The sequence below is a fragment of the Diachasmimorpha longicaudata genome, chromosome 2 (assembly GCF_034640455.1).
Source record: "Diachasmimorpha longicaudata isolate KC_UGA_2023 chromosome 2, iyDiaLong2, whole genome shotgun sequence".
NCBI classification, from domain to species: Eukaryota; Metazoa; Arthropoda; class Insecta; order Hymenoptera; family Braconidae; genus Diachasmimorpha; species Diachasmimorpha longicaudata.
Window position 1 is genome coordinate 6910847 of NC_087226.1, and position 22091 is coordinate 6932937.

Consider the following 22091-nt stretch of genomic DNA (forward strand, 5'->3'; position numbering starts at 1 on the left):
GATAAAGATTTTTAAATATTTGGAAATAAACTCGATGGAGCGTGAAATGCAAATGAATAATTTAACGTCCCCATTAGCATGGGATGAAATAAATTATTAAATTTCCATTTCCTCCTTATCAAAATTATCTCCCGATATTATGTGATTATGAACAATATTCAGATTGAAACCTCTTAAATTCTTGCATCCGTAATCCAGTCATTGATTATAAGTGAAGCGTATGATGTTTTCGATGTATTGATTGCCTCAAAATTGACATTTTCAAAAATCATCTATAGTTATGAAAAATGCGATAATTCTTTCAAATTATCTATAAAACTGTAAATTCTGTAAAAAAAGAGAATCTGAATTTCCTATTTGTTTTGATATACACTCACCCATTCGAACTCTCCCGCCTGCTGCCAGTCGATACAGTAGTAATCTAGTCATCCACCTCGTGATATTGATGGTAGGATGCAACCATGCCAAGTCCAACAGCAGCCATTACCCATATGAGAAATCCACGCCACTCGTTCACTCCTTGTGCTCCGACTCGTGCATTTTAGGTTAGACCCACCTCTGTCACATTTTTGCACCATGAGTTACGACGATTATAACGATCAGGTAAGTAAACTATCATTCATCCCCTAAAAAATGGTCCCGATAACACGGGAAATTTATAAAATCTCACGATTAACCAAAAAACCTTGTTCAGTATGACAACTACGACGAGTACTCTGGCCCCGAGGTACGCGCAGAACCGTATGACAGATACAGAACAGTCCCCGAGGTTGTTCGCAAGTTTCTCATCTACTTCAGGAACTGTATAAACGAGGGAATGATCTTCGAGATTCAGAACCTCTATGAGAACACTTTTCCCAAGATATCAGAGCAGTTATTCGAGAAGCAGCCGTGGCCTGAGGACTCGGACATTGCTCACATAGTCGAGAACGATACGGTCTTCCTGATCCTGTACAAGGAACTCTACTACCGTCACATCTATGCGAAGAACCAGCCGAGCTTGGAGCAACGATTCGGCTCGTTCTACAATTACTGCGATCTTTTCAATTATATCCTCAATCCCGACGAGCCTGTGCAGCTGGAACTACCTGACCAGTGGCTTTGGGAGCTCATCGATGAGTTTGTGTATCAGTTTCAGTCATTCTCCCAGTACAGGGCTAATCTTGCTAATAAGAGCTCTGAGGAACTTGAAAACTTGGCGACTCATCATAAGATATGGGATGTCCTGTGTGTCCTCAATGTTCTACATTACCTGGTAGACAAATCCAAGATCAAGAGTCAATTGGAAGTGTTCGCCAGTGGTGGAGATCCTGATTCTGTTGCTGGGCCTTTCGGCAAGCATCCACTCTACAAAATGCTGGGTTACTTTGCTCTGATTGGTCTTCTTCGACTTCATTCACTTCTCGGTGATTATTACCAAGCCATCAAAGTCCTGGAGAACGTCGAGATCTACAAGAAGAGTGCATACTCTCACGTTCCTGGATGCCAAATTGCAACTGCTTATTACGTGGGATTCGCCTACATGATGATGAGAAGATATTCCAATGCCATCAGGACTTTCTCTGGAATTCTTCTTTACATCCAGCGCACCAAACAAGTGTTCGCTGCCAGGAGCTACCAGAACGATCAGATCAATAAGCAGACAGACCAGATGTATCATCTCTTGGCCATCTGCCTTGTTCTTCATCCCCAGTGCATTGATGAGGGCCTCCAGCAGCAGCTGAGGGACAGGAACTACCACGAGAAGATGTACAAGATGCAGTATGGAGATCTTTCCGAGTTCGAGGCGTGTTTCACGTATGCCTGCCCCAAATTCCTATCATCCGTACCACCTAGCCCTGATAGCGAGAAGGAGGATTATACTAAGGATGCTATCAAACATCAGACTCAGGTAGGTTTTTTTGAGAGCCTTGTACTCAGCGTTGGCTGAACTCTTTAACTCTGGGGAAAAATCAGAGTAGAATCATAGAATTTTGGAAAATTTAGAATTTGATGAATCCTCTTGAGGAATAACATTTCATAATTCAAAATTGAACCAAAACTTTTGCGCAGGGGTGCTTTATTGATCTCTAATGAAAGGTTTGATGTATAATTAGAATAATAACGATTCGCATTATTTTTAGGTGTTCATGGATGAAGTCATTCAGCAAAAAATGCTTCCAACAATCAGATCCTACCTGAAGCTCTATACCACACTTCCACTGAACAAACTGGCAACATTCATGTGCAGCTCGTCACGTCCCGATGAGAATTGGGATCTTGATAAGGAGGTAGCCGGGTTAACGATTCATCTCCTCTGTTTCAAGCACAAGATGAAGAATATTGTGTGGACCAAGGGTGCATCTGGCCTCGATGGAAAATTCCAATCTGGGTCTGAGGTGAGTCCGAGTGCCTTTCAGGATATGAATTCATAGATCGCGACGAAATATTGGGAAGTAATTCTTTAAAATGATCTTTCTTTTTCAGTTGGACTTTTACATTGATCATGATATGATCCACATCGCTGATACCAAGGTGGCTCATCGCTATGGTGACTTCTTCATCCGAAAAATCCTGAAATTTGTAGACTTAAACCGTAAATTACATCTTTTTAAGATTTAATGGTACTTCCACAAATGTACGTTTCTATGTTTTTTCACCAGAATAAGAGCAGACGAGTGTCCGGGTTCAATATATTCAGTGAAGCAACCTTCATTTATCCTTCTGAGTCTCAATCATTTTCAGAGAAAAATAGCAGTTACTACTAATCATTATCATTTTTCATTTTATCCTTTCCAATCGAGAAGTAAAATAAATTACTCATAAAAATCAATTAATAAATTGCTAAGCGTTTTCATGTTCCCACTTTGCTCATTATCGTCTTGTGATATGTTACAAGTATCTGTCAACACATTGGCTCTGATTGATACTGACAATAGTCCGAGACTCCAACAATCAAAAAATTTATTTCCCCCTTTCGAGTTATTAGTCATTTTCTTTACTGATAATTTTCATTGTTGGTACCCCAAAAATTAAGTACCTTTCTCATTCGCATAAACTAATTGAAGTTTGTCCTCTGTTGGTTTCTCAACATTTCAACACTCAATACTAATACTTCATTCATATTTCCATATTTAAGACTCCATATATTTTTTTTCTGCATTACAATAAATACGGTCAACAAGGGTTCGGTTTAATATACTCAATTAATTAAGCTTTATTTACCATTCTTAAAAATAACAACATTCCTGAAAAATAAAAAAAAATTCTATCCATTACTATTAACAGCACATAATTCTCATTTCATCACTTCTCACCGAGAATTGATACTTTGTATTAAGAAAAAAAAATAGTACAAATAGATTCCCCACAATTTCAAATAGTACTCAAAGCGTTCAATATAGACTACTCTTAAAAATCAATTGATAAATTTCATATATCCCTATTTTTCTGATTATCTTCTTGCAGTATTTTACAAGCAGCTGCCAGGACATTGGCCTTGGTCGATGCTGACGGTAGTCTGAGACCCTGCAGATAATGAAAAAATCGATTCCCCCGTTTTGAATTGGTATTTATCTTCAGGTCCTCTGCTCGACAAATTGTCCGTACAGTTGGTAGATAATCAGTTCTTATCGAATAACCATCTAAATTATTACTCGTCACCTGCGAGAGTGCCAAATTGACTCCAAGATTAAGTTCTTTCTTCATCATTAAAAATTGATTAAAACTCGTCCTCTCATCCTTTCCACCTTCCCTATCCATCACTCTATCTCTCAGCCACTGAGAAATCTCCACCATCTGGTCTCTATTCCTACAATACAACTCTTCATTCTCAAGTAGTGATAAGCAGGGTTCAAACTTTACTTCCGAAACCGTTAGAATACGATCATCGATTTCCACAAAACTCGAAAGAACTGAAATTGTTTCCAAATCGTTTGACAATCCCTGAAGAACATCAGAACTCAAATCTCCACTAGTCTCCTGCCTTTTCTCCCTCCTCTTTCCGATCTTCCTCTCACTTTTGATCGCAGGTTTGTATACATGACTCTTGATATCGCTCCATAGAGTTTCGCCAAAACCACTAGGAACGTCATGCGCCTGAGGCATTCCAGACAGTAGCAGATATTGGAGTTGAAGGACAGCCCTCCTCAAGTCTCCCTTGGCCAGCAGCTTCTCTACACATGAAAGTGGCAGTCTAGTTCCCCCCTCAGCCAGTGTGATTACCTCCAGGAGAGCCCCAACCCTATCACCACACATTCCCTGATAATAAATCCTCATCTGCTGAGGCGCCATCCTGTTTAGATGAGCACAGGCTCCCCTGGAGGTCATCACAATAGGCCTCTTGGTATTACTGGCCAGTTGGTAGGTGGCTGAAACGAATCCCTCATCCTCATCGAACACCAGATCAACATCTTCCACAAGTATCAACGAATTTTGAGGTATTTTTTCAGCTCTCTGAAATGTTTGTGAGGTAGAAACACTGGAGTCGGTCTTCTTGATCCTATGGGATTTGGTTGCTTCCTCAAAATCTTTCAAAATCTTCTTGCCAGGTCGTCTACTCGAAGCATTGAGCTCCAGCACAGTGTACCCTAACTCGTCAGCAACAGCATAAACAGATGCTGTTTTACCTGAACCATGGGGTCCAAGTAACACTGCAACTTGATTCGACTCAAGATTAGCCTGTAAACTGTTGTCTGATGAGTAGAACTCCTCACTACTGCTGTAGCCATCTCTTCGAGATGATTGCCAGGTCTGCAACCAGGACTTTAATTTCATCGCTGCCTCCTCATTTCCAACAATCTGCTTCGCAGTCAATGGTCTGTACTTCTGCGTCCACACCACGTTCTCCGGATTCTTCTCAGCTTCCAGAAGAGGTGGATTTTTCTCCACAGACTTTCGTTTTCGTCCTCTTCGTTTCGGAGAGTCTCTAGTTAACTGAGTTACGGGAGAAATTGCACTCCACAGATCTCGAGCATCAGCGCATCGCGTCTCTATTTCAGCCAATATATCGTCCGGATTTGTTTTTTGAGGTTTCTCGTGTTTTCTTGGATTACCTTGTGGTTTTAAAACATCTGGGGTATTCAGGGATTTGAAGTCGGAAGGAGTGAATGTGGGAACGTGGATCCAGGGAACTCTAGATGGTAATCTTGATGGTGCTGAAGAATTCTCTGGGGTTTTTGATGGAGAATGCTGAGTTACGTGGGAAATTGTGGGGAAGGGGAGGATTGATGGTCCGGGTACTGGGGACTTCTTCAGACTTTTCTTTGGATTCTCTGGGGATCTAGAGTATAGAAATGATCTTCGAGCTGCTACAACCTCAGGATCTGGTTTTTGACGTTTTATGAACAGGGGAGCTAGCTTCCGGGCTTTAACGTCTACGATTTCGCAGTCGGGGAAGGGCTGGGAGTGTGTGTGAATTAATTCTGAGGACTCTGGAGAATTTTGGAAGTCCGGAGGAGGATCTGAGGCACTTCTAGGAAGCGTCTCCACTTTCTGTGATGGTTTTGGTATCTCCGGAATTTCTAAACAGTCATCTGGAGAATCTGGAGAGGTCTCGGAAGCTGGCAAGGATGCCTCTTCTAACTCTGGGTCGGGTTTAGACTCTCTAAAAACTGGTGGGGGAATTTCTCGACACGTTGGCTTATTTTTTGAATTTTTAAGGTCAGAAATTGCGGACTTCCCCGATTTTTTCTTTTTTTTGTGCTTTAAGGAAACTTTGGGCATTTCCGCTGCTTCGAACTCCTTGTCTTCGTCTGCAAAGAAAGGGTACAATTTTTAATATGAGAATAGAAAGGGATTTGACTGATTTTCAGTGATTCTCTGTTATCAGAGATCAAAGTGTCAAAGGATCATTGCCATCGACCAAAAATATTACTTGGGAGACTCTCAAGTCGCTTATCATCATTTAGATATTGAATCTAAATTCAATCTAAATTGAATCTACCTTCAAGGATATACCAATTCAGTCAACTTGTCAATACTTGCAGTTTTAATTAAATTTCAACTGTTATTATGAAGACTTATTGATGAGTACCTTTGGGCAAACATTCTCCTCCAGACAAATTAATCCTGAGTGACCATTTTGGTTTCTTTGATAACTTCGGGTGGCTTATAGGAACCTGTGGCTCAGGGGGAGCAGTAACAACTGGAGGAGGACTTGGAGTCTCTGACCTCAACACCTGAATGTCGTCGATAGTAGCTAAAACTTTTCGAGTCTTATGTTTAGCTGTTTTCGTCATTATTTTGGGGTTACTGGCGATTTTTTTTACTTCCTGTCCAATATCGGATGCATGAATCTCTGCTTTCACGGTGACTGTTGATAGAGTCAATAGTTTTTCTTTTTCTCGCTCTTCTGGAGTCATTTTACTGGAATCAACAAGAAGAATGTTACAGCTTACGTATTATTGTACTTGATTATTTACGCATCTGATTATTCAATTCACCTAAAGTAATTATGTAAGCCTCCTGAATACCGTTGATTCTGATTCCCAGATGTGTCTTCCTCCTTCTTGAGCCTCTTGAACACCTTCGCCCTGTTTTCTAATCTTTTCTCAATCCTCTCTGCCTCCTCAGCCTCTGCCAATTTTCTCTTGTTGTAGCCCTTCTTATCAGCCAGGGCAGTTAGCCTTTCTTTATTCTGCCTCATTTTGCTTTTCACCTCTTGATTCTTTTTGGTAGCAGCTGCCTCCTCTTCAGGGCTCATAGGCTTCTGAGTGAGGTATTGAACAGGTTTACTCCGGGTCATCAGAACCTGGAAGGCATTAGAGCTCGTGCCCTTTCTGAAGTCATCAGCCTCGTTGACCCTGTCATTCTTCTCGTTTTTCCTCTCAGGGGGACTAAAGATACTACCCCCAGAGGAATCCAAGTCCTCTATCTCAATGTCCACATCAGATGCTTCATTTTCTAGGTCTTGACGACCTTTTGGAGTCCCTCCAGGTGATATCTTTTTTACCTCCTTGGCCGTTGGGAAGGGACTGGGGGTTTTATCCACCAGATCATGCTTAGAATCTATTATGTCACATATTCTCTCGTCGTTATTCCCCTGCGATATTTTAATCTTCACTCTGCCACGTTTTTTGGGGGTAATATTCTTTAAATCACCTGCATCACTGGTAGAGGTAACCCCATTGCCATGGATTTTCGGGGTATCCGGGGATTTATCCATGTCCATGAAGTAATGAGTGAGATCTTTCATCTCTTGATTGTACTTTCAGGATTTTTTTTTTGCACTTTATCACTTAGTAAACATGCATTTATTATTTCGAGGGGCTTTCTTCATGTAATGGCTCCACTCACAATTTTATCAACGATTTTTTGGCGCCAAGTCTCGTTGATGAAACTGTCAGGTTAGTGGAGGTCGTGGTGGTATAACCTGGATCTCAGATAAACAGATAACTTGGAGAAATCTAACTATTAAGCTCGACTAACTTATCTGTTTCTCTGTGTCATATGAAGCAATTTGGAAAGTTTGTGAACATGTTGGTGAAATACTTCACATCAGAAAAGTAAATGATTCATCTGTAGATAGTCGAGAAGTAATTGCTTTTCGTTGAACTAATTATATTGTCTGTACTAAGTGTGTACCCATTTGTACTGAGCTTAAATGTTTCATTCTCGTTTATTTATGAATAAATAATTAAAAATCCAACATGAGTTTGGCCAACAGATTAGTATAAATTGGTATTTTCCAATAATTTCTCTCCACATCGATAAAGAATCGTTTGTAGCTCATTAATTTATTTATCTGATGGAAAATGTGGCACATGGAGGTAATTACTTACAGATCTCCTGAGGCTTCCGCCTGTGGCGCACAGAGGTCACTTCTTACATTATTTGTTTAAAAATAACTGAGAAACTAACGAAACATTTTAAGCACAGTACGAACGGGTACAAACTTAGTACAATCGATGGAATTAGTTCATTTTACGAAAAGCAATTACCGTTTGGCTGTCTACCTCATCGTAGTTAGGGGGTAGTAGTGGTCGAACAGCCGATTGAGAGGAGCCTTGACGTCAGTTTGGAACGATAAACGAGTTTGTTGATGACCGGACTCTAATATGGAAATTGAATTGTATTTTATTTTACTCATTCCACTGTTTTCGGCACTTGTGGGGATATTATGTCTGAGAAAAAAGGGGAACACGAAGAGTGTTTGCATTGTTGTCCTGGGAGATATCGGAAGGAGTCCCAGAATGCAGTATCATGGCATTTCCTTCTTGAAGGAAGGATTCAATGTTGACATCGTTGGTTATGCCGGATCACAACCGTTGGAGGATCTTCAGAAGCATCAGAATGTGAGAATTAGGTACCTGAAACCAGTGCCGATGTGGAATGATCGTATGTTTCATTTTTTAAATCATATATGTGGGGGAGAACAGGATGAAATAAAGTATAATGTTTTCGTTAGTACCACAAGTTTCTTAATTTTACTTCATTTCACCGGATTGATTTTCAGGGTTACCCAAATTATTGTCATACATATTCAAAACACTTTGGCAGAGTGCAACCCTCATCTTCGAGCTTTTCAAAAATGTCCGGTCGAGGTACCTGATGATTCAGAATCCTCCAGCAATTCCCACAATTCCCATCTGCTGGCTATTTTGTCGATTAAGCGCCACTCGTTTTGTGATCGATTGGCATAATTACGCTCATACAATTATGGCGTTATCAATTGGGCAAGAGAATTTCCTCGTCAAAATAACGATGTTTATCGAGGGCTTCTTTGGTGCTAGAGCCGATCACAATTATTGTGTTACGAAAGCTATGAAGGAAGATCTCAAGCAGAAGTGGAAAATAACGTATGGAAATGTATTTCACGTTTGTTCTTTAAGGACATCTAATTATTTGACTAGTCTTTGTCCAAAAATAAATTTTCTACTTTTGCTTATGGATTTGGATTTTAGAGCCACGGTTCTGTACGATCGACCTCCTGAGGAATTCAAGTCTATTGACTTGATAGGGAAGCATAATTTGCTGATTAAACTGGGTAAAAAATATGAGACGTTTAGAGGGAAAGAGGAAGGAACTACTGTTTTAACTGAGGTGACACCTTCTGAAGAGATCAGACTGAGGAGAAATAGACCAGCGCTCGTTGTTTCCAGCACCAGCTGGACTGAGGATGAAGACTTTTCGATTTTGTTTCAAGCACTAGCAGGTGAATTAACCAATGAATTTTCATTAATTGTTGCATCACAATGTTGAGAATCGAGATAATTTAATTTTTACTGCATTTACAATTGTGACTCTTAATTTTGTCGTTCACGTTTATTACATAGATTTTTGGGTTCATTTTTTCAGAGTACGAAATTGCCTGTTGCTCCGACAATTCAAATTTACCAGATATGATCTGTGTCATCACTGGTAAAGGCCCTCTCAAAACATTCTGGGATGCAATAATAGATTTGAGAAAGTGGAAGCACGTGAGAATCGTCACTCCTTGGTTGGAGAATAAGGATTACCCCAAGTTATTAGGTACAGAGAATTAATTACTCTCAAATAGAGAAAAATATTTTTATCCCATTGTTGAAATACTGGTAATGAATTGGGTAATAAGTGTGATTTTCGATGAATGAAGACCAAAGTTGCTGGAAAAAAATAGAGCATTGATTCATCTACGCAATTATTTTGATTTTAGCTAGTGCTGATCTAGGTGTATGTCTTCACACATCTTCCAGTGGCCTCGATTTACCAATGAAGGTCGTGGATATGTTTGGTTGTGGCCTGCCAGTATGTGCTTACAATTACAAATGGTCAGTAATCACAATTTTTAAGTTAAAAAAACCTGAGATATGAATTATGCAATGAAATTCGTGTTTCAGTTTGAATGAACTCGTTAAGCATGAGGAGAACAGCCTCGTTTTTACTGACTACGATGATCTTTCTCAACAACTAATCTACTGGTTCACTAAATTTCCAAACCACATTGAACAACTCGAGAGAGAATCTAAATTCCGAAACGAACTGAAATCATTTCAACAGATGAGATGGCACGGTAATTGGTCGACGGTAGTTTTTCCATACTTCAACCACTTCGATTAATCTCCCAACCTCATGTTTTATTTTAGTTTTTTTTTTCCAATGTAAATACCCGATCTTTGGTTATGTTTGAATGTTGTCTACATTTGTCATCTATGTTTCTGGTATTGACGAGAGAGATTAATAGTCATTTCTCAAATTTAATATTTGTCATGACTAATGTATTAATTAGTTGGTCTAATTTAGAACAAGTTCTTGAATTTATTTCGAGAATCAAGTCAAGGCTAGACACAATATTTTTAAAGAGCAACGTTCTGTCTCCTATTTTATATTAGTTCAATGTAAAAACTCGTTTATTTTGCATTTGAAGTGTCTATGCACATGTGTGTTTTTGGTATTGAAAAGAACAGACGAATAACCATTTATTCAGTCTTTATTTTAACATCGTTGCAGTGATGAAGCAATTAAACCTAACAATTAAATTGACAATTTCGCTGAATGATTTATCGCGAAAACAAATGCTTTTGGGAGGAGATTGTCACAAGACTTTTTTATCGAATGAATTTCCCCAATAAACCTCTGTAACATTCTCTTCTTAAATTTGCCATTTTCGAAATAATTTTACACTGAATAACATCTCAATTAATTAGTATGGATTGCGTAAAGATTCTATATTTTGATGGCACTTGTTAAGTCTGAAATGAGTTTCTCACCCAACAATGATTGATAAACTTCCCCGCCCGTGGAATAAAGATTAAGACAGCATAAGTTTTACTTTTTTTTTATTGTTTTTAAACATCTTGTGATACAAAATGTATTTTAATTCATTTGTTAAGTATAATTACAAAAATGGAATAATTACTGAGAGAAGTAATTAGAATGTTTGATTCAGGTACAATTCTATAATTAGGTTCAATGAGACAAATAAAAATTAATTCAAATTGAATATTAAATCGAATGAAGAATGAAATTTCTGTCCGAATTTCGTCTGAAACTCGATATAAAAGTAGTCCAGGAATGTCTCATTGAACATTTTATAAAATTGAATTAAACCAACAGACGTTCAATTTCTTGCTGAATAGCTTGAATCTGTGGCTTCAGTTGTGATCCCTCGTTAACAGTAACTGAACATGCGACAACTGGCCTTGATACACCACACGCTCTACCCAGGGCCTGCTTACTCCTGACGAAGACGTAGGGAACGTTTTTGTCCTCACAGAGTAGTGGTAAGTGGAGGAGAATCTCTAGGGGTTCAGCATCCGCTGCCATCACAATGAATTCAGACAGACCACGATTGAGGGTTTTAGTGGCTTCGTTTGCACCCTTACGCAGTTGTTTGTAGTTCATTGCTTGTTGAACAAGGTTCAGGATTTTCGCTGTCAGGGTAGCATCGGCGAGGGGGTAGGCTTTAGGATTAACTTCGTCAGCCTGAGGGTGAAACAATAAACGAATTCATTAAATTTGCTAATATAATAATTAAGAACATTCATTAAAAAAGGAAGACTTTAAGTAGATAAACGACTTCACGTGGTGGTAAAACTATTTTTCTGCCTTAATTCCTATTATTTGCAGTTCTTAGACCATTTGCAGTCACCACGTGGTCGAGACCTAACCTTCAAATGTGCCGAATGCTGCGAGTAATTTTTTGAATAATTTTAACAAATATTAAGACTCACCATCTTTTGATGTTGTTGTAGGCACGTTCAGGAAAACAAATTTCAATGTTAGCTCAGAACTGGTGACCTCTCGGCGATGATTTTTTGAAAAAAATACCGCTTCACTGAGGAGCACGTTGGAATACGTCCAGCACGCGTTGTTGTTGGTCGAGTAATGACTGTAATGAGGGAGGGGAGCGCCGGAGCACGATGTACGGGAAATGAAGGTAGAGGGCAGCAGTTTCAAACTGAGGCGCGTAACGCCGCAATTTTCCCGGTGTTTAAATTGCAATAGAACCGCAGAGAAATTCAATATCCCCTTTTAAAATGACTAAAAGCTATATAAAAAAAAGTATGCCCCAAATATTTTCGATAATTTCAAGCCTAATTCAACAGCAAGATAGATTATTCGTCTGGTTGTTCTACTTAGCTTTTTTTTACAATTTTCCTGGCAATCCTTCCTCTAATAATTTTATAGATTACTAATTACATAATTAGTGAAAATGAATTTACCTGGGTACAAAAAAGAGGAAACCATAAAAAATCGACATTTGATTCTCAGGCATGTAATTATCGAATGAAACAGAAAAACAAAATTATCGAAACGTAGACAAATTAATTACTGAATTCCATGTCAATGAATAATCGACAAAATTGAGTGCGTGGAAAATTGAGGCCAGATGTCACTAGTTTCAAACAGCATATGCACGTATCATCAGTGGCAATATTGCTGTACATTCAAATGTTAGATTGTGTCGAGCAGAATAATAAAGTTGCTAATTAACTGTTCTCTCGCGTAGAAAGTCAACTCACGTGCAAACTTCACCATGAGAGTCAATGGCTTAAGTGATCGAAATATTTCTCGCGATTGTTTGCTGAATGTATCATAAACTTTTTATTACAGTTGTTGCTTAAAATTGCGCTGACACCTCTGCTGTGGTGCGTCAAGGTGAATGTCGAAGTGTAAAAAAATTGTAACGATCATTGTTTTATCTTATCAACCGGTTTTCCTGAACTGCACGTACCATCCGGATAACTTAGTGACAGTTGCATTAGAATGGACGGACTTGATAATGCCCGACCACTAAATAATCCTGAGGAAGCCTCAACGTCGGTGTTGTCCAGCTCGGGTTTGTTTTAAGTTAATGCAGATAGAGCCGCCTACATAAACACATTTTCGCTTTGTAATAACAAGTTCTGTCGAGAGAAATTACCGGATTCCAGAAGTATCAAGAATTGCAATAAATTAGAATAATAAATTTATTTTCTAGCTTAACAATTCCAGACGAGCTGATAACGCTCGTTAATTTCAGAAATCACACACGCACTAACCCAAGAAATTCAATAGAATAACAAAATAGTCCAAAATTAGTAGCACGTAATGGACTGGGATATTGACCGAATGGGTGTTCCTTCGTTTCCTTAAATTAATCACCAGACGTGCCTCAGCAATAAAAATAACGAGTGTAATTAGTTCATCGCGATTGGCTGATAGCTCCGTTTAATGTTTATGAGCTATTCGTTCTCATCACAGCGGACGCGATTGCAAGATTTTTTTTTTGTAATTTAATTATTTAATCATTATAGAGAGGGATTAAAAATCATTATTCCACGGCAGAAGGTATGGTAAGTTCCCAGGACTTTAAGTAGGTGAGAGAAGAGCTAAAGAAGTAAAGGATTTTTTTCCATCAGTAGGATTGATCTCACGGTATTTATCAATTTAAAAAAAGCCTAATTATTACATTTTCAGTGAAGACACTTAATTTCTCTCTATTTGTTTGTACTTCACTTACTCTCCTAATGATACAACATTTGCTCAATTAGAATTATTACTTATTGTCGTACTTAAGCAATTGAAGTCTTTGGTTCCTCTTCCCCCACCATTATCTTGTATCGGCACTCAAGACTAGAATCTCGCCTGTAAATTCGTCCAATTGACGAGTCTCTATCAGTCTCGTTCAGTCTGGCGCGCGTATCACAATCATAAAACACTGTTGGCCAATTATGGCGTTCATTCCAGTCACGATTATAACCTTTATGGTTTTTTTAATATGTCTCACGACTCAAGTGCAATCATCATTTCTAGTTGAACGGACTGGCCAGGAGAATGAACGTCCTATCATTGGTAAGAATATTTTCCGTTAAAAATGCACTAATAATTCAGAAGTATCAGTCACACTAATTCTTCTTTTATCCTTTTCTTTCGCACTTGACTTCAAGGTCTTTTAAATTTTATCAATTCGGGGGTTTTGTTAATTGAAATTGTCCAGAAGCCACCCTAATTTTGATTATACTTCTTTGAAAGAGATGAATAATTTTTTAAAATTTTTCCTGCAAAGAATCTCAAGACTAGGATGGAAAAGGTGGGAGAACATCGCCTTGAAAATGGTGGAAGCTTTAAAACACAGAAGGTCATCATGAAGAAAAATGTGGTCCAATGAGAAGAAACTTGTTTGTGAAGAATATTCTAGGATGCGATAAAAAAATTATTTCCTATAATAGAAAAACAATTCTATTGAATTTATCTCTATCTAATAGTTTATTCTGAATTTTCCAGTTTGTCCGATGGATTTTTAATTGAATTTAGTAGGTAATGCACTAGTGGTAGAACCCGTATCACCGTGTCGTTTAGTAATTTTTCTTGATTTTTTTTCAGCGCACAATTCTTCGGTAATTTTTTGTTAATGTCTGCTACGACCTTCTCAATCTTCCTTTGAACAATTATTTTCAGGAATTTTAACCCAAGAGCTCAGCTACCGTATGGCTAAGATCTACGGTGATGAAAAATTCGACAGTTATCTAGCTGCCTCGTACGTTAAATACGTAGAAAGTGCTGGGGCACGTGCCGTTCCAATATGGTAATATCCCCCATTGTTTTCATGGAATGGAAAAAAAATCGTGTGAATAATTCAGGAAATCTGAAGCGTAATTTGATATTGAAGGGGTCGTTCAAGTATTAGCATAAGCGTAAGCAAATTTTTCCACAAATTGGACCTCCCCCGCGCCCCTACATCCGCATATTCCCTGTACTGACAACGCGCACACCCAGAAATTCTGAACCTCCTCATCTCCTCATCAACGATGCTTACGTAATACTTGAATGCCACCGAACTAGAACGTGCCGTAAATCGATCTTACTTTACATCTTGCGACTAGAACTGAAGTCTGTTTAAAAGTGAATAATAAAATTGTTTCAAGACTGAGAGGGCAAGAATTTTTCGAGGGAAATGTCTTTACACTATCGAAAAATTCCTGCTTCCAAAAATTACGAATGTCAAAAAGTCATTTTTCACAGAGATAAAAATTCTTTAAAAACAAAATAACATTTCGAAAAAATTACGGAACAGTTATGCACTTTTTCAATGATCTTTCAGGAAAAAGTCCAGAACGTTCAGGAAAAACTCGCGAATATTCAGTGAAAAAATGCTGACCTATTCTGTAATTTTCACTGAAAACTGTTCTTACTGGCTGTGATTACGACACCGCACATAATTTTTCAGGAATTTTTCTGTCCGTATAGCTAAAAAAATAAAGGAACATTTTTTACAGAAAATTTATCTGACTCCAGAAATTGTTTTCCACACTTCTATCTAGAGTCATATATTCCTCAGACAAACACACCCCTGCGAAAACTAGAAAATGCACATTTTCCGGATTTACCAGATCGCGATTTATGTGAAATTACCGTTTCAGGATTGGCCAGCCAACCTCATATTATGAAGCCATGCTTAACAGCATCAATGGGTGAGAAATACAATTCACTTCTAACTTACATACATGTATATGCCATGTGTCATGTGGCTGACAATAGACAATACCTTTTCATCTTCTTATGTTAACAGAATTCTTCTTCCCGGCGGGAGTTCCAACTTCGGTATACCTGGGGGATATTCGGAAGCAGGTCAGATAATTTACAGGTGAGTTGCCAGAAATGCTGGATTTTTATAATACTCCAGAGCTTGAATTTCTCGGAAATTTAATTCACTCATCTCTGTATTGCTTCCCTGGAACCGCTGTCCGCATAAACCATTTTTAAAATACGAATACGTGCAAATTTTTCCTACCCTTTGTACTAAAAAAAAATTGTGAAAAAATGGTCTCAAGCTTTAAAATATTCTCACTTGTCTCACTTCATCTACTGATTTTTTATTCCTCATAGAATCGCCACCGAGATGAATGATCATGATGATTATTTTCCAATATGGGGCACGTGTTTAGGTTTTGAATTACTGACCTACCTCGCCGCTAAAGGCACCGACCAACGAACTAACTGTTCGAGTAGTAATCAAATATTGCCATTGATTTTCAAACCCGGTGAGTACATAATCGAATACTTTCTGAAATTAGGCGACATTCACTGTTGATAATGGAAGCTATGACACGTGTGATGCCGATGGCTATATGGTTCACGGTTTTAATAGGTTTCATGGAGAGCCGAATGTTTGAAAATGCTCCCAGCGATGTCATCGATATTCTAAAAAAGGAAAAAGTCACAGCTAATTTTCATCGGTACTGCGTAACCGAGGAGGTACGTAAATGTTTCACCACTTGATTATCTTCGCATTGACCAGTTTATTTTTTTATTTTTGTCTTTTATAATTTATATTTCAATTGTCAACTTGTCTACACATTTTTCGTTCCCTTCTACCACATTGAATGGTCATTAAAATCCTAAATGAAGTTATTGATTTCCACTATTGATTTCATACGTATGAATAAGCCCATTTATAAAGATAATTGGATATTTGATAATGCAAACTCGATACTGTTCAGGATTTGGCGAGGGCGGGCCTGACGAGCTCGATCCGAGTTTTGTCGGTAAACCGAGACTGGAACGGGTTAGAATTTGTCTCGTCACTGGAACATGTGAGCTACCCATTTTATGGAGTTCAGTTTCATCCTGAGAAGAATATGTATGAATGGCTGTCGAGACTCACAATTCCTCACGGGAGGAATGCCATTCGGGTCAGTCAGTATTTTGCTGATTTTTTGGTGGCTGAAGGTGAGAAAATAATCATCCATGGTTTTAGTTTAATTTAATTTTTTTTCCCACGATTACCTGTTGAATTTTAACAACGAGGTTTGAATTCGTCCCGAGTGACCTTAAATACAAGTCATAATGGCATTGTCACCTAATTTTTCGTCTTTTATTTCAGCGCGAAAAAGTCAGCACCGTTTTCAATCACTCGAGGAGGAAAGTAAACACCTCATTTATAATTACATTCCTGAATACACGGGTCTTCAGCCGAAATCCTCATTCGAGCAGATTTATTTATTCAAGAAGAAGCCGCACGGAACCAACAACACGCGCATTCATTAGTCAACTAAATTTTTCTGTGATAATATTCTTGACAATTCGTCACAACTCTGATTATTCGATTAGATAATTATAACTTCGGAGTTACTATCGCTGATATTATCAGCTGCCTAACGTACCGCTTTTATTCTGTAAGATTTATTATTTTCAGAGATTATCTATTGACACATAGACTTGCGTAAATAGAACTTACGAATAAGCGGAGGAGACCATAAAAAGTTTGGAATAAAATTCATATTGTGATATCGGGAGTCTGGGAGTTATCAACTTCACTATTCCATCGATCTTCCAAAGTTCATTCACCGAAGAATTTCACGTGACTGAGGAAGTGCAGGAGAAAGTGTGAAGGGCCCAGCCATTATGGGGATGAAAATCCTTTCTAAAGTTGGTCATTATTTCTGCCAATTTCTAATCCTCTCCTCAGTTCCCTTCATTCATGTCTTCCACCCGCGCCCTGAAACTATGTAATTCACGCGCCGTAGAACAGGAAGAAAGAAGACTGTGATTTATCAAAATGAAGGAGCGTACACCAGGTGTTAAAGACTACTCATTATCAATTTTTCATCATCTAGCCCCCTCGACTGACGGAGACCCATGAAATATTGAAAAGGAAATTATGAGGAGCGGAGGGAGTACACGGATGACGGCACGTGCCGAAATAATAATAAATACTCCGTTAGCTTTTGCCATGGCAAAAAGGAAATTTGTTGGAATTATTGGAAGAGGGAATGCCGATTTTTTTTTCTTTTCATACCTCTCTCTGTATGCTTACGATCCACAGCGCGCGTGGAGTTTCCTCCTGACAATTCGCATTCTCCCCCATTATTCCCGACGCGATTCTCACTTCTACAGTTTTCTTTTTAGTGTCGCCGGCACGTGGTGATTCCACAGGACTGCCTCTCCCCTTGTAAAAAAGAAAATCCTCAAATTTTTTTTTACTCTCCTTTGAGCCCGGGCTTTACACGAGAGGGACAAAATGAGGAATATTTAATTACTCCCTTCGGAGACACGTGGCAGCGGGGGTGAGAATAACTTTTTGAAATGTGGTGGCAAGACAAAATACTTAGTCATTACAAATGCATGACCCTTTAATTGAATAATTAGACAGCAGAGAGGACATGAGAAACATTGATTATCCACTTTATTTATAGCTGTTTTTATGTATTTATTTATTATAGTCTTTTCCAAGTCAATATTCACTCATTGACTTTTCAATTTAATTCCAAAATTTTTGGATTTCATTGGGATTAATAATTTCTCATTAATTTAAAATAGTTTCATTCATATTTTTTAAATAAACTGTGGGAAAAATTATGTTTAGCCGAAACAAATTGTTTTGGCGATTATCTTAATTGTAAGCATTACCTTGAGGGCTTGGCCCAGCAGGTAAGTTCATTGACTCTGATGAAAGGTAGGGCTCAATGTAGATACGCGGAATTCCTTACTTATTGCGATAAGATTGCTTTATTGCAGGACAAATGAAGTAGACCGATCCTTTACCATATCGGAAGACACAAAAGTAATAAAACGATCCCCATTGATTGGCCTTTACATTAACCGAACGTACGATGACCCAGCGTCTACTGATTTTATATTTTTTTCTTGTACTCGCGAAAAATTCTCGTGAAAATTTCTCTAAAAATAAATAAAACGTTTGACTCAGTTGTTCGCTTCGCCTATCCTGCTTAACATTTATAACCCTCAATCTAATTGTAATTACTGTGAAATCTCACTCACCCCAATTTATGTAACGACCCCCCTGACGTGCGGGATACAATAAGCGATCCTGAAATAATAGATTACAACTACAGTGATAATAAAATATTGGTTGGAGAACTTCGGAATTTTGATGGGTAAAGTGCTTGTATTCACGAGATTTGTAGTCGTCAATAATTCACGCAGATTACTGACAATGTGCCGATTTTCAGATTCTAAAATTGTGGGTGACATCAGTTGTTCATGAAGCCCAGTGCGATGACGAGACTAGAGATAAAATCGGGAGTGAATCAAAATTTGTATAAAAATCCGGGTAGGGTGCACTACTCACGGTGAATTTTAACATTTTAGTCTACCCTTTGAATATATTTTCACTAAAATTTTCTTAACCTTGAATGTTAAACATTTTTCGATAAAATGTTTGGTAGAATTGCCGAAAATTTTTATCACATTTTATTTCCACTAGAATTTCAAAAAATATAGTCATTAAAAATTCAGATTGGATGGAAAAATCGATGAAAATTGTGAATTTTACAGCAATTATACTACAACAATAAATGAATAAAATAAAAAATCTACCCAACGTTCATTCAAGCAAATGGAATTTGGTTTTAGATTTTGTCAGGTCATATGGATGGAATCGTACAATGATGCATTTAATTGGAGGTTGGCCAGAAGAAAATGACAACTTTTTCATGAGGAATCGACTATTTTTTAACTCACTTGCAATCATGCTCCTCATTAATTTACCACAAACAGCGACTCTGCCAGTGGTTTGGGGAGATCTTAATGCTGTGATTGATTTTTTTTCTGTGAATTTGGCTGTTAATCTTTCACTCATGAAAATAATCTGGCTCGGCATTCACCGATCTAGTGAGTATGATAATTCTACTGCTGTCATCTTCCCTTCGTACGTGTAGACGTAATCGGAAAATATTTTTCGATAACAGCCATTACAAATTTACTCAAATTAATGGCTGAAGATTGGCTGATGGAGACAACACATGAGGAACGCGAGGAAATGGTGAAAATGACTAAAATCATAGGGGTGATTTCGAGCCTAAGTTTCTATGGAACCCTCTCACTCTTCGCAACATACATTCCAGCTCAGGTAATAGTCCTTGATTACTAAATTGACTCTCATTCAACTATTTATGTTTATCAAATTATTTGAAAAATTAAAAACTCGAAAACAAAACTATTTTTTGGGTGCGTCCCATTTTACCTCCTGTGTCCATCTTATTCCATTCCTGAGTCATAATAATATTTCCATAAGTCAGTGCAATACCTTTTGTGAACTTGATTATTCCAGATAGTCCTGCAGTTACAACTGAAAGATGACCCCAACGTTGACTCAAGACTGTCAATTGGTTTTCTCTACAACTGCGTATTCCCTTTTGATACCTCTTCACTCTCTGTTTTCCTCCCCATCTGGATATGCCAATTTTTTATGACCTACGTATCAATGGCCGGATATTCTTCACCAGACAGCTTTTTAGTCATGCTCGTGTTTCATCAGTGCGGTCAACTGAGAGTACTGCGACGCAGATTAGAGAGAATTTGTGATGAAAAAACTTTGGCCAATTCTCGCGAATTCTGGATAAAAATTAGGGAAATCGTCAACAGACAAATGCATCTGAATGCGTAAGAAAACACTGAAATTCCTTGACTCCGACTGATAAATTTACGAAACAATGTTGACTATTTTGCAGACGAGTATCAGCGATCGAGGAGAAATTCCATAAAGTTTTTCTCGCTGTTACACTGTCTTGTATTCTGACAGCTTGCACTCAAGCATTCGTCGTAATAACGGTAGGGATTACGAAAAATTATTTCCGATTATTCAGGGAGGGCTCAAAATGTCAATTAACTTCTGATACTCCATTATTGATTTTTTTAGATGTTGCAGTCCAGTGAGGATGGCTTTCCAGTAACCAAAATGATATTCCTCTTGATTTTAGCTACTTATGATTTGGGCCATTTTTTTATATACTGTCTGGCAGGAGATGTCTTAATGAATGAGGTAAAAACCCACATTTCAATTATAATCTAGATCCCATGACTAATTTTAACCCCCGGAGTGAGAAATATTTGGTAAACCTTACCAATCTTCTCAGAAAATTCGCATAAAGAGTACAAAATGATTATTTCATAGCCCAAAAATACATAGATTTTACTCCATTTTTCTCACTAAGGAAAATTGAAAGATCTATATTAAAAAAAAAATAATTTCAATTATATTTCAGAGTTCAAAATTCGGTGAAACCGCATACAACAGTCGATGGTACGATTTATCTACAAATGAAGCGAAATCCGTCCTCATCTTCACAAGTCGATCCCGCCTACCGCAACAAATATCTGCGGGAAAATTTACAGTTCTGTCCCTCCCCCTTTTTACAACGGTAAGTACAACAGAAACAATGAAATTGTTGTAACAAATGGAGTTGAAGGAACAATGAATTTTCAGATCGTTCAAACTGCAATGAGCTATCTCTCGGTGTTGCTCGCCCTGAAGGTGTAATAAACGCTCGGATAACTCAGTAATTTTTCGTCAGAAGTCTTGGGTAATTAATATTAATCCGATGTATGCACAACAGAGCAGATAAAGATCTGGCTAAGCTGCACTATCATTAAATTATAGTCTCTTATTATATCGATCTGACAGTATAATGACAATTTCATTCGGAATTCTATACACCTTGATAAAATGTTTGACCTACTTCAAGATCTTTAATTTCATTTCACCTCAAATATAGTGTTACGAGCCCCCCTCGAACCCTAATTTAATTGTCACTCATCTGAAGGAGTCCCCTGATAACAACTGTCTTTTGGGTGACATAGATATCACTCTCTCCCTCAAGTTCTGGTCGAACCATCTTAGTCTATGCTGTCTCATTCTAACTAATTAACAAACAGCCCCAACTAATCTTATGATTTTCTATTTTTATTTACCGGATTCAGTAATTCAGTAATTTTGTTCGTTTACTCTAATAAATAAATATGCCTGGGTTCCGATGAAATAAAAATTAGAAAGAGCAGAAAATTCTCAAGAAATAGATCATAATTTTACTTCAACGTTATTGGCAAATTAAAACTTACTGAGAAAAGAAGAGTAGAGAAATTATTAATACAAAATTAAATTAAAATAGAACATGGTAGATAATAACAAGGGAATTGCCTTGAACGCATCAGTTGTATCAGTGCATGTCCATCGAATCCGTGAAATTCTGTATTTCTATCAGTTTCAATGACAACCTTCAAGCTCACAAATAGACAGATATATCCGTAAATCACAATGACCGTTATCAATTATTCAATTATAGTCCCTTAGTATTGTCCTTAATTTTTCAGATATCACAATAACAATCAACTTGAATCCGTAAATTCTTAAGTATAAATTTAAAAATTTAAGTCCCGCATTATTTTATCAACAAAAGATTTTGCTAGGG

The 22091-nt window shown here is 37.8% G+C and overlaps 5 protein-coding genes across 5 annotated transcripts; 3 read left to right on the plus strand and 2 right to left on the minus strand.

Annotated features, from left to right (window-relative positions):
- The first annotated feature begins 443 nt into the window (after positions 1–443).
- On the plus strand, positions 444–2694 carry LOC135172600 (eukaryotic translation initiation factor 3 subunit L). The gene is made up of 4 exons (XM_064138753.1): positions 444–603; positions 695–1891; positions 2124–2378; positions 2467–2694. The coding sequence occupies exons 1-4, from the start codon at positions 577–579 to the stop codon at positions 2599–2601; spliced, it is 1614 nt and encodes a 537-aa protein (XP_063994823.1). The 5' UTR covers positions 444–576; the 3' UTR covers positions 2602–2694.
- A 472-nt stretch (positions 2695–3166) lies between these two features.
- LOC135172596 (enhanced level of genomic instability 1) lies at positions 3167–7324 on the minus strand. The gene is made up of 3 exons (XM_064138749.1): positions 6423–7324; positions 6014–6345; positions 3167–5732 (listed from the first exon to the last, which is right to left on the minus strand). Exons 1-3 carry the CDS (start codon positions 7172–7174, stop codon positions 3412–3414), a joined length of 3405 nt encoding a protein of 1134 aa, XP_063994819.1. The 5' UTR covers positions 7175–7324; the 3' UTR covers positions 3167–3411.
- Positions 7325–7848: 524 nt separating this feature from the next.
- LOC135172604 (chitobiosyldiphosphodolichol beta-mannosyltransferase-like) lies at positions 7849–17177 on the plus strand. Its single transcript, XM_064138759.1, has 15 exons — positions 7849–8316; positions 8435–8777; positions 8883–9133; positions 9277–9450; positions 9614–9728; positions 9798–9984; positions 11287–11295; positions 13716–13734; positions 14341–14467; positions 15303–15353; positions 15452–15526; positions 15769–15923; positions 16031–16137; positions 16383–16611; positions 16766–17177. Exons 1-15 carry the CDS (start codon positions 8037–8039, stop codon positions 16927–16929), a joined length of 2286 nt encoding a protein of 761 aa, XP_063994829.1. The 5' UTR covers positions 7849–8036; the 3' UTR covers positions 16930–17177.
- Positions 10720–11796, minus strand: Hoip (hoi-polloi). Its single transcript, XM_064138758.1, has 2 exons — positions 11631–11796; positions 10720–11382 (listed from the first exon to the last, which is right to left on the minus strand). The coding sequence occupies exons 1-2, from the start codon at positions 11631–11633 to the stop codon at positions 11002–11004; spliced, it is 384 nt and encodes a 127-aa protein (XP_063994828.1). The 5' UTR covers positions 11634–11796; the 3' UTR covers positions 10720–11001.
- A 152-nt stretch (positions 17178–17329) lies between the features above and the next one.
- Positions 17330–21345, plus strand: LOC135172601 (odorant receptor 67c-like). The gene is made up of 8 exons (XM_064138755.1): positions 17330–18955; positions 19258–19515; positions 19593–19753; positions 19955–20286; positions 20355–20454; positions 20543–20665; positions 20889–21044; positions 21110–21345. The coding sequence occupies exons 1-8, from the start codon at positions 18886–18888 to the stop codon at positions 21161–21163; spliced, it is 1254 nt and encodes a 417-aa protein (XP_063994825.1). The 5' UTR covers positions 17330–18885; the 3' UTR covers positions 21164–21345.
- Positions 21346–22091: the final 746 nt, after the last annotated feature.